This window comes from Rhinopithecus bieti, unplaced genomic scaffold (genome assembly GCF_001698545.2).
Source record: "Rhinopithecus bieti isolate Rb0 unplaced genomic scaffold, ASM169854v2 scaffold_19200, whole genome shotgun sequence".
In the NCBI taxonomy this organism is placed as follows: domain Eukaryota; kingdom Metazoa; phylum Chordata; class Mammalia; order Primates; family Cercopithecidae; genus Rhinopithecus; species Rhinopithecus bieti.
The window spans coordinates 258,122-267,532 of NW_016809419.1; the positions used below are offsets into that span (position 1 = coordinate 258,122).

Here is a 9,411-nt window from a genome sequence, read left to right on the forward strand (position 1 = left end):
CCGCCCCTCGCACAGACCCCGCCCCTCCAGAAGCGCTCCTCTCCGCCCCCGCTCCCGCCCCCGCGCCGGCACTGCCCCTCACCCAGCTCCAGCCGTTCGCGCTCCCGCCGCCGCGGCGCCCCTCTCTAGGCCCGGGCTCCTGCGCCAAGTTCGCTGGGTCCGCAACCGCTGCTCAGACAGCAGCTCCCGCCACCGCCGCCGCCATGGCCCGGGCGCTGGGGCCCTACGTCACTTCCGCCTGCTCCTCCGCTACACCCGCCCCCCCACCCCCCCCCGCCGGCGGAGACGTCACCCGCCATTCGCGGCGCGGGTGGGACGGGACGTGGACGCCGAGGTTCTCCCGCCCACGGGACGAGCTCGTCCCACGTAAGGATCCTACGTCCCGGGAGTTCTGCGCCACTTAGGGAACCACGGTCTCCGCCCCCGGCCCAGCACCGTCGCGCGGCCACCAACCTTAGCCTCGGTTCCCTTCCAGAGGCCCCTACCCGGGGCCTCAGCTCCAGGGGGCGGGGCCTGGAATATCTGGCACCCCAGGAGGGGACAGAGGGCTCCTGAAAAGGGCTACCTCCCCCACTCTGCGTACCCTGGCGACTCTGGGGATCAACCCCCCTTACTTCTCCGTAACCCCCATTCCAGGATTCCGGGGAAAAAGGCTGCAAAAGATCCTCTGCCGCTTTTGCCCTCTAGTCCAGAGAACACACCTAGGTCCCGATGTGCTCGGGATTCCCCTTACCACCCTGGGGACTCCCTCCACCATCCACTTTGGTTCTCCCTAGACCCTCCGACCCGCTCTCCCCCTCGAGGTTTGGGGGCGGCGGCTCGGGACGTCCAGACTCAACTCTCGGCCAGAGCCATAGACTCGAGAATTGCGTTTGGACAATCAGGAGCCGCGGCCCGGGGCGGGGAAGGGAGGGAGGCGCACGGGAGGAACGGGGGGAATGGAGACACCACGCGGAAACAGGGACACACACAACATGGGGCTCCCATTGGGGAGTGGGGGTGCGCGTGTGGGTGGGGTACACAGGGTCAGAATGTCTGGAGTGGGAAGTGGGCAGAAGCCTCTTCCAGGACTCTAGAGTAAACGAAGGGGATGGGGAGGAAAGAGAAGAGGAAGGGGCAGAGCAATCCCCATTGAGTGTAGGGAATGAGAGGGATACGGAGCGGAGCGAGGGGGTAGGGGGCAGTTAGAGACCCTGATGGGCGTCTTGTCCCCGCCCGAGCTGAGGCTCCCGGACTTGGGCTGCGGCTGCCAGGGGGTGGCCTGTCTCTGGGACAAGGCAGCAGTGGGTGCCCTCGCCCCCCACCCCAGTTCCCCCCTACTTCCCTGTTCTCTCCTTCAGTCCGTGGCCAGTTCTTATGTGGGCGCCAGAGTCGATTAGCGCAGACCCCCCTCCCCTTCCTCCTCCTCTTTCCAGCCCCCTCCCTCCTGCTCTCTCCAGCCCCTTTCATCGGCTGGTTCATTCCCCTAATCCTGGCCCCCTCCCCTAATCCCCCCCATCCGACCCCAGGCCGGCTGCAGCTATTGTAAGGTGGAGAGAAAGGGGAGGGGGGGACTCAGAGAAAGGAGAGGGGTGGGGGAGGGCCACCTGTTCCAAGACCCCCTTTCAAGGCCAGACTGGACACCAAGATGGGGCCATGAACAAATCAACCTTGGGGACCATAAGAACCCAGGGAGTTGGGGGGAGGGGACTGGTGCTGCAGAACCAGTGGAAAGGGGTGATGCAGAAACCCCTCCCTCCAAAAAGACCCGGAGTGTCACGCATACACAGTGACACACACTCTTTCCTCTCACACCCGGCGGCGGGGGTTGCCCTGGGAGACCAGGCAGTGAAAGGGAACAATCCTTTGGGAAAGGGAAAGGAGGGGGAGGTGGGGAAGGGTCTGAGGACTTGGACACAAGAAGAACCGGAGGTGGCAGGGAAGAGGATTTGGAATTTATTAGGGTCACAAGCACCCCTGCTTCCCATATTCAGCATTCCTGAGCCATACACTGCCACCCCTTTTGTAGCCTGGGAACTTAGAGTCCTCATCAGCAGGAGGCCAGGCAGAGTGATGGGGGGGTGAGCAGAGTCCAGGGTCCTTGAGGCAGTTACATGAAAAGACCTCCTGGGAGGGGCAGAAACATTTGGACAGATGCATGGGTGTAGAGACAAATGGGATAGGGGGTGCCCACTTTTGTCCCTGGCCTTGGGGACCTCTGCCCTTCCCAGTGGCTCCAGACTCCCCTTACTTGCTTTCTCATATAGTCTGGGTTCTACTTCTCTGCCCTCTCCCTCCCCATGCTGGCCTCATACCAGTGACTTCCACTGAGGCCCCTGTGATGTATCCACTGTCTTCAGATGCCAAGAATGCGACCACATCTGCCACATCTATGAGAATGGTGGGGAGAGGGCAGAATCCTGCTCACTCCTATAGACCCAAAATAGCCATAATCTCCCACCAAAGACATCCCTCCCCACAAACCTCTCCACAGACACCAACCACCAGTCCCGCAGAAAATCCCAAAACCTTGGGGATCTCTTCATTCAGGCCCCCTTCCCAGGGACTCCTCTCCATTCAGTGCTCACCCTCAGGGTCCCCCAAGTATCCCATCGGGATCATTTCAGTAATCTGTAAGGAAATACTCATGTGGGTGAAAGCTTCTTTTATGGATTTTTTTGAAGACTGAGTCTGTGACCCTTTTTTGTCTTCATTCCTCATACATTCATTGAGTATTTAATGTTTGCCAGGAACTGTGCCCAGTATTCTCTCTCTGTGAAGCCCAGAGAGATTGAGTCTCTGAATGATTCCGCCCTCCACCCACAGCCTCCTACCTTGTCCACCACTTTCTGTGGCACTTTCTGTGTCATGGGTGTTACAATGAACCCTGGGAGGACAGAGTTACAGCGGATCCCATGTCTGTGGGAAGGAGAGTGGCTGCTGATTCTGGAGAAGGCTGAATGCTGGTCCCTCCTTCAGACCCCCCAGGTGCTCCCCAGCACCCTCAAGCATCTGACCAACCGTCCAAGCTCCCGGGCTGCAGTCTGGGTCAGCCCAATCACTCCAGCCTTGGATGCTACATAGTTTGTCTGCCCCATGTTCCCCACCTATAGGTGAGTCAGAGATGTGGAATGAGTCAGGAGTCTCAAGGAGGGGTTCTCCTCTCTATGCCACTTGGCTGACTGACCTCATTCAACTCAACCTGACCTTTCCTGTGATGCTACTGATGTTGATGATGGAACCACGACAACCACTGGACACCAGGGCTTGTGCTGCAGCCTGAGTGACTAGGAAGGTACCCTGGCGGGAAAGGGTAACAAGGGAGAAAAGATCAGCTGGGGTGACAGCCCTCCTTCAGCTCCCTCTCCAGGCTAAGGGGGCCAAAAGTAGCACGTTCAGAGATCGCCACCTTGAGGTTGACAGCTATGACTTTGTCCCAGTCATCCTCAGACATGTGCAGCAGAAACTCATCCTGGGTGATGCCCGCACAGGACACAACGACAGATGGTGGGCGAGAAAAGCAGGCCTATGGGAGGGGGAAGTTACGCATCAAAAACCCCCACAAAGGGCCGGGGCAGTGGAGGCGGCAATATTAGAGATTTAGAGGGGGAAGGTGGCCTGGCGTTCACCTGCACTTGTTCCAGCAGGCGCCTGGCGGCTCTGGCCTCAGACACGTCAGCCTGGAAGGCAGCGTGCTTCCCTCGGGGCGGCCCCTCCTTGTTCCCTGGCCCGCCCAGCAGCCGCACCGTCTCCTGTGCCGCTGCCCCGTCCAGGTCGCAGGCAGCTACGGTGGCCCCCTCTCCGGCCAGGCGTACACTGACTGCTCGGCCGATGCCGCTCCCCGCACCTGAGGTAGGACAGAACACGGCGGACCGGGCAAGGGGAGGAGGCGGCAGAGATCAGAGGTCACAGGGCAGAAAGTTAGTAAAATGTGGATAAGGGGTCAGAGGTCACAGCAGCCGCAGACTCCAAGGGCAAGCCCCTGACATCACTCCAACACCCCAAACCGCCCCAGGAGAGCACCCCCTCAACCTGTGACCAAGGCCAGTGCGGAGCGGAGCCGGTTCTGGAGCTGAGACGCCATTGCGGCCTGTGGGTGGGTGGGAACCCCAGCACTAAGCCAATCCCAGCGCAGAGGGGGGTGTGGCCAGGGCAAAGCCTGGGCCAATCAAAGACCCGCCAGCCTTAGGCCATCTGCGGCCACCGGCACAGGCCGACCTCCCACCGCGGGGGCGTGGCCACACACTGCTGCTTAGGGGCCCCGGGTGCGGAGAAGACAAGGGGCCCCATTCCCCCCAAAAAGACAAAGACTGCATGTGGGGCGGAAGATCGGAGGAATTTATTTCCGGTTGCCACCCGTCCCCCTCGAGTCAGTGATATAAAAGGAATAGAAACAAAAAAAATCAGGCCATGAGATTACCAACTAACCCTCTCCCACCCCCATCCCCCGGAATCACTCCCAAATTAGGACACATGATTGATGTTTGATGTTTATCCCCGACTCCTCCTGTTACCCTCTCTGTCCAGTACTCTGGTCTTCTCTGAAGCCTCCACCGACTGGTGGGAGAAAGGGAACTGGACCTTGGAGAACTTTCTGTATAGCAACTTGGTTCTCCGAGAACAGGTGGGGTAGGGGACACCAGGTAAGCTGCCATCACCCCCTCTCCCTTCCAACCTTCTTCATGGCACCATTTAGCCTTCCAAACGCAACATGGTCAAGGGGTGCCCAACACTATCATCCCTCTGGCCTCTCATTCTCACCGCTCCAGCCTCTAAGACTGCCAGCCCTTGAAGGCCCTAATGCCAAAGTAACCATTCTCCCAGTCTACAGTTCCTTCCTTTGGCAGATGTCCCTGGCCAGGGCCCCCAACCTCTACACACCACTGACCTGGAGTTAGGGGTAGAAGTTTGGGGCAGGGGTAGTTTATCCCACGCCTCACTCGAGATGGGCAATCAGCACCATCATGACAACTCCCCCCAACAGCCCCAGCACCTCCAGAAGTGACTGCAGTGGTGATGCCTCCCTCAGCAGCTCGGGCAACACAGACACTGTTGCTACGTAGATAAAGCCACCTGCAGTAAATGGCAGGACCCAGCCAGGACCTGCACCACCTGCAACTTCACTGCCCACTGCTCCTCCTTCAGTGAGAAGGGCACAGGCTGTGCCTGCCAGTGCCCCTACTGCTGTCAGTAGCTGCAGACGCATTGCCTGATGGGCAAAAAAGAGAAAAATGCACTCACCAATAGCTAAAGATTATCAGTGGTTTAGAAGTGGCTGGTGGGGTATAGGTATACGGGACATGGATTTGGAAACTAAACATCAAAGTAAAAAGAGAAGAGGGGGCAGTCTAGAATAGACAATTTCTGAAAAATCTTAGAGATCAGAGGTCCTTTCCACAGACTTTCTGATTGAGTAGGCGTGTGTGTGTAAGACTCCACTAAACCATTCAGATGGTTTATAGACCACAGTTTAAGAAATACTGAGCTAAAGCACAAAGTAACCAGAACTTCTTCCCCCTCATTTCTAGAGGACTTGTCAATGACAGCATGAATTGTTTGGAACTAATAAGAGGCTGTTTGGGTTTAGGGTGAGTGCGGAGAAATAAAGGGTTTGAGGTAGCTGTGTTTGGCAGACATCACCAACCTGCTTTTTGCTGCAGCCAGACTGGACCAAGATGGCAAAGTCTCCGACCTCATGGGGCACTTCATGTAGCAGGACAGTCATTGTGGTCAGGATACCTAGTCCCCGACCCCCTCGAAAGGAAGCCCCAATGGCCAGACCATCAGTGAAGTTGTGTGCCAAGTCAGCAGCCAGATTCAGGTACCCCGACACACGCAGGTCTTGTACAGAACGAGAAGAGAAAATGATCAGAGGCCTCCATCACCACTTGTTCCAGTCTTGGTCAGTTATTCTCATACCTCCCCTCAGAGACCACTTCACACCCAGTCCTTTAGTGTTTCCGAAACACCTGCCATTACCCACAGCACATATTCCATGTGATTTGTGATGATGTCCCTTGCCCAAATTTATGACCAACTCTGGCCCTTACCTAAGCCTCTTTTTTCTTCTTCAGCGTTCTGAGGTCTCACTGGCCCATCTTTGGGTACCGTGCTCCCTCCTCGCCTCTTCTGAACCCCCCCTGTTTCCTTTTCTTCTTCTTCTGAGCTCTGCTTCTCCTTGGTAGAACGCTCTGAGGGAAGAAAAGAGTTGGTCAGCATGGAGAACAGATCTTCCAACATGTCCTCTCCCTCCTGAGGGCCAAAAGATGAGATTCTGAGGCAGGCAAGTCAGCTTTTGGGAAAGTTGTTCCTGGTCTCACCTTGTCTTCCATGTCCATGACTTCCATGTGTGTGACTGTGAGCGTGTCCGTGTCCAAGTCCATGACTGTGACCATGTCCTCCTTTCACATGTCTCACAAATTTCTCCACAACAAGAAAGGCAACAATTCCACTGAGAACCCACAGTCCCACAGACAGAATGGGGCCCTGGCCTGGGAATGGAGGCATTGAGACGTTAAAGGAGATGTGCATTACAGACTCCTCCTCCTCAAGTGCAGGAGGTGAGGAACAGGGAGAGACAGACCTTCCCCAGCACCCCAACTCCCATCCCCATCTGTCTCTTCCTCACCACTGTGGGAGTGTCCATGTCCATGTCGCTCCAGAGTGTGGTGAGAATGAGGTTCTGGAAGATGGAGGGAAAACCAGATGAGGGAATATCTGACACAAAGGGTGTGTATTTGGGGGAATATCGAAAGGTCAGGGATCATAAAGGAGAAAGAACCCTTTTCCCCCAAAGAACAAAATAGGTTAGATTTGAGGTAGAAGTCAGAGGTTACTTACCAAGAGCATGAGGAATGAGGTGCAGGAAGGCATCTCCCAGGAGCCCACCAGAAGCAAAACTGAGCAAGATCTGAAGTAGAGAGCGATGCCGGGGAGAGTTTGACTCCACGGGGATAAGGAAGAGGACAAAAAATGGAGCTGCTGAGATCAGCACTGTGGCCCCCAGTGCCTGGTGAGGGAGAGTCAGGGTCAAGTACTGTGGCGTTTCCCAACAATCCAGAACCAGCCCCTCTCTCTCCCATCCCCTGGAGACTCACATAAGCCCAGAGAGTGACAGCATCCAGGTCCTGCTTGATGCCTGGAGCCCCAGACTCCCCATAGCCTCCATGGCTATGCTCATGGTCATGTCCATGTCCTCTGTGGTAGAGGCTCTCATGGGAGTGGCCATGGCTATGGCCATGGTGTAAATCCTCATGTGAATGTCCATAGTCGTGACCGTGGGTATGTCCATGCCAGATGCTCTTGTGAGTGTGGCCATGGCCATGGGCATGGCTGTGGCCATGGTGGAAATCTTCATGTGAGTGCCTGTGACTGTGGCCATGGAAGTCCTCTTGCAGATCGTCGTGCAGGTCGTCATGACCCGCGAGTCCAGCCACCAGAAGCCCCAAGGCCGCCCAGGTCAGCAGTCCCACGGCCACCCAGTGGGGGGCCCCCAGGCCTCTGGCCATCACGCTGACCAGAGGGACAGAGACAGTGACTCCACTTGACTCAACTCTATACCTACACAGGGTCAGCTTTACTCCAATAGCGCCCTCCGTCCACCTCTATGGGCCGCTCTCCCATTCCCTTAAGTTCCCACCTACATTGTTCCCAAGACTAGTTCTCTTTATCCCGAACCCCCTCCCGGATGTAGGGCCCTGGGACACTAGTCTTTCACCAGCCACTTTACAGACTCTCTGGGCCCTCGTCTCTATGACTCATTAGGTAAGGAAAAGGCCTGGAAAGGATGGTAGAGAAAAACAGAATTCTCACCAGCTCCGGGATCCTCTCCTTTCCCGGTTTGCTCGGACGTGGCAGTCCCGCCTTCAGCTCCCGCGAGAACAGGAAGTTCCGTTCCACCTTCGTCCTAATGCCTTTACCAATATGGCGGCACTCTGATAGCGACGAATCCATCCTGCACTGATGCGCATGCGCGAGTGTGGAGGTTATTTGAGGGGAGGGTGGGCGAGGCGGGCTAACAGGCCGGAGAAGACCGCCTCCTCGGTTTCCAACTAGACGAGGGGGCGGGAACTCGCGCCGAGACTTCCCGTCTGTACAAAGATGGCTGCCACATTGGCGCTGTCATTTTGGTACAGAGCAGAGCGACGGGCTTAATTCTACCCAATCCAGGCCAGAGTCTTTCTCTCAGGGGCTTCCTCGTGCTCAGCTACTCCTCCGATCAACCCCTGGGAGTCCCTGGGAGCTCTTCGGTAGCCCTACTCTCAGCCAGGGATGTCTTGGGCCGCTCGCCCGCCCTTCCTCCCTCAGCGGCATGCCGCAGGGCAGTGTGGGCCGGTGGGGGTGCGAAAAGAAATGCATTGTGGGGTCGCGTCCCGGTGGCGGCGGCGACGGCCCTGGCTGGATCCCGCAGCGGCGGCGGCGGCGGCGGTGGCAGGCGGAGAACAACAAACCCCGGAGCCGGAGCCGGGGGAGGCTGGACGGGACGGGATGGGCGACAGCGGGCGGGGTGAGTGTCCCAGCAGAAGGGCAGGCGAGCCAGTAACCGTGTTATCCGCAACCCCTCCCCCACACCCTCCCCTGCTTTTCCTGGCGCTCCCGCCCCCTTGTTTGTAAACACGCGTCCCCTCCCTCCCGAGGGCCTTAGCACCCTCCTCCCCGGGGCGGGGCAGGGAAGGGGAGCTTCCGCCCTCCTAACCGTGACCGCTTGAGGCCTTGGGCACCGGAGGTCGCGGGCGTGGGAAGGGCATGATTCCTCTTAAGCTTCAGGACTTTGGGCGTTTAAAGGCAGATCCTGCGTCGTAGGAGGGGTCTCTTCCGCCTGTCTCTTTCCCCTGCACGCTCTGGCTACCTGGCTTTACGCTGGGAATAGAGGGGCTCGACGGTCTACCCCACGTGTTGCCCCACCCACGAGACAGGTGTGGCTTTAGGATGACCTGGTATTCAAATAGATCGGTTGGAAAATTTTCCTCACCTGAACTATCCTCCTCTCCTTGTCAACTCCCTCCTCTCACCACAATGAGGAGTTATGCTGTGTTTTTTTAGCCAAATATAGCAGTGGGGGGTTGTATATCAATTTTAGTGACACTAATGTTTATTAATAAGTTCTGATAACCACTACCATCGGACCAGCCGGAGTTACACTGTTGTTTGACAGCAGGGTGTCTCTGGACTTGGGGATGGGTGGAGTGGGCTGGGTCCGGCACGGTGGGGTATTAGAGAATTAAAGTCTCTAGTTGGATGTTTGAAGACTCATTTTCTTTTTTTGTCTCTTCTGTCTCTTTTGTGTCTGTGTACCTGTACATACCCCTCCCTCAGACTCCCGAAGCCCAGACAGCTCCTCCCCAAATCCCCTTCCCCAGGGAGTCCCTCCCCCTTCTCCTCCTGGACCACCCCTACCCCCTTCAACAACTCCATCCCTTGGAGGTTCTGGGG

General features: G+C 57.1%; 4 protein-coding genes across 7 annotated transcripts in view; 1 reads left to right on the top strand and 3 right to left on the bottom strand.

Moving 5' to 3' along the window:
• Window positions 1–233, bottom strand: part of RING1 (ring finger protein 1) — a 4,434-nt gene extending 4,201 nt beyond the window's left edge. Inside the window, 1 exon segment of the mRNA XM_017889264.1 lies at window positions 83–233. The gene's annotated coding sequence lies outside the window, so the exon portion shown is untranslated.
• A 1,679-nt stretch (window positions 234–1,912) lies between these two features.
• Window positions 1,913–4,189, bottom strand: HSD17B8 (hydroxysteroid 17-beta dehydrogenase 8). The gene is made up of 9 exons (XM_017889272.1): window positions 4,012–4,189; window positions 3,609–3,826; window positions 3,389–3,505; window positions 3,187–3,279; window positions 3,001–3,086; window positions 2,814–2,898; window positions 2,568–2,610; window positions 2,295–2,369; window positions 1,913–2,106 (listed from the first exon to the last, which is right to left on the bottom strand). The coding sequence occupies exons 1-9, from the start codon at window positions 4,061–4,063 to the stop codon at window positions 2,090–2,092; spliced, it is 786 nt and encodes a 261-aa protein (XP_017744761.1). The 5' UTR covers window positions 4,064–4,189; the 3' UTR covers window positions 1,913–2,089.
• A 107-nt stretch (window positions 4,190–4,296) lies between these two features.
• SLC39A7 (solute carrier family 39 member 7) lies at window positions 4,297–7,899 on the bottom strand. Of its 3 annotated transcripts, XM_017889265.1 has the most exons (8): window positions 7,792–7,899; window positions 7,077–7,491; window positions 6,820–6,988; window positions 6,608–6,661; window positions 6,300–6,470; window positions 6,030–6,170; window positions 5,624–5,820; window positions 4,297–5,188 (listed from the first exon to the last, which is right to left on the bottom strand). In XM_017889265.1, the coding sequence occupies exons 2-8, from the start codon at window positions 7,485–7,487 to the stop codon at window positions 4,916–4,918; spliced, it is 1,416 nt and encodes a 471-aa protein (XP_017744754.1). In that variant the 5' UTR covers window positions 7,488–7,491; window positions 7,792–7,899; the 3' UTR covers window positions 4,297–4,915. The 3 variants fall into 3 exon arrangements, with proteins under 3 accessions (XP_017744754.1, XP_017744755.1, XP_017744756.1); XM_017889266.1 differs by having other exon boundaries at window positions 7,077–7,899; XM_017889267.1 differs by lacking the exon at window positions 7,792–7,899 and having other exon boundaries at window positions 6,820–6,972; window positions 7,345–7,396.
• Window positions 7,900–8,079: 180 nt separating this feature from the next.
• Window positions 8,080–9,411, top strand: part of RXRB (retinoid X receptor beta) — a 7,461-nt gene continuing 6,129 nt past the window's right edge. For both annotated transcript variants that reach the window (XM_017889268.1, XM_017889269.1), the window contains exon 1: window positions 8,080–8,485. In XM_017889268.1, coding sequence (XP_017744757.1) covers window positions 8,291–8,485 — 195 coding nt within the window. In that variant the 5' untranslated portion in view covers window positions 8,080–8,290. The remainder of the gene's footprint in view (window positions 8,486–9,411) is intronic.

Excerpts from the sequence above, each read along its gene's own strand:
- HSD17B8 (XM_017889272.1), bottom strand. The coding sequence starts at position 4,063 with ATGGCGTCTCAGCTCCAGAACCGGCTCCGCTCCGCACTGGCCTTGGTC. Across the intron at positions 2,899-3,000 it reads GCAGCCCGGGAGCTTGGACG|ACATGGGATCCGCTGTAACT; the intron begins GTTGGTCAGATG and ends TCCTTCCCACAG. Across the intron at positions 2,611-2,813 it reads CACAGAAAGTGGTGGACAAG|ATTACTGAAATGATCCCGAT; the intron begins GTAGGAGGCTGT and ends ATTTCCTTACAG.
- SLC39A7 (XM_017889265.1), bottom strand. The coding sequence starts at position 7,487 with ATGGCCAGAGGCCTGGGGGCCCCCCACTGGGTGGCCGTGGGACTGCTG. Across the intron at positions 6,662-6,819 it reads CCTCATTCCTCATGCTCTTG|AACCTCATTCTCACCACACT; the intron begins GTAAGTAACCTC and ends TCCATCTTCCAG. Across the intron at positions 6,171-6,299 it reads TCATGGACATGGAAGACAAG|AGCGTTCTACCAAGGAGAAG; the intron begins GTGAGACCAGGA and ends TTCTTCCCTCAG.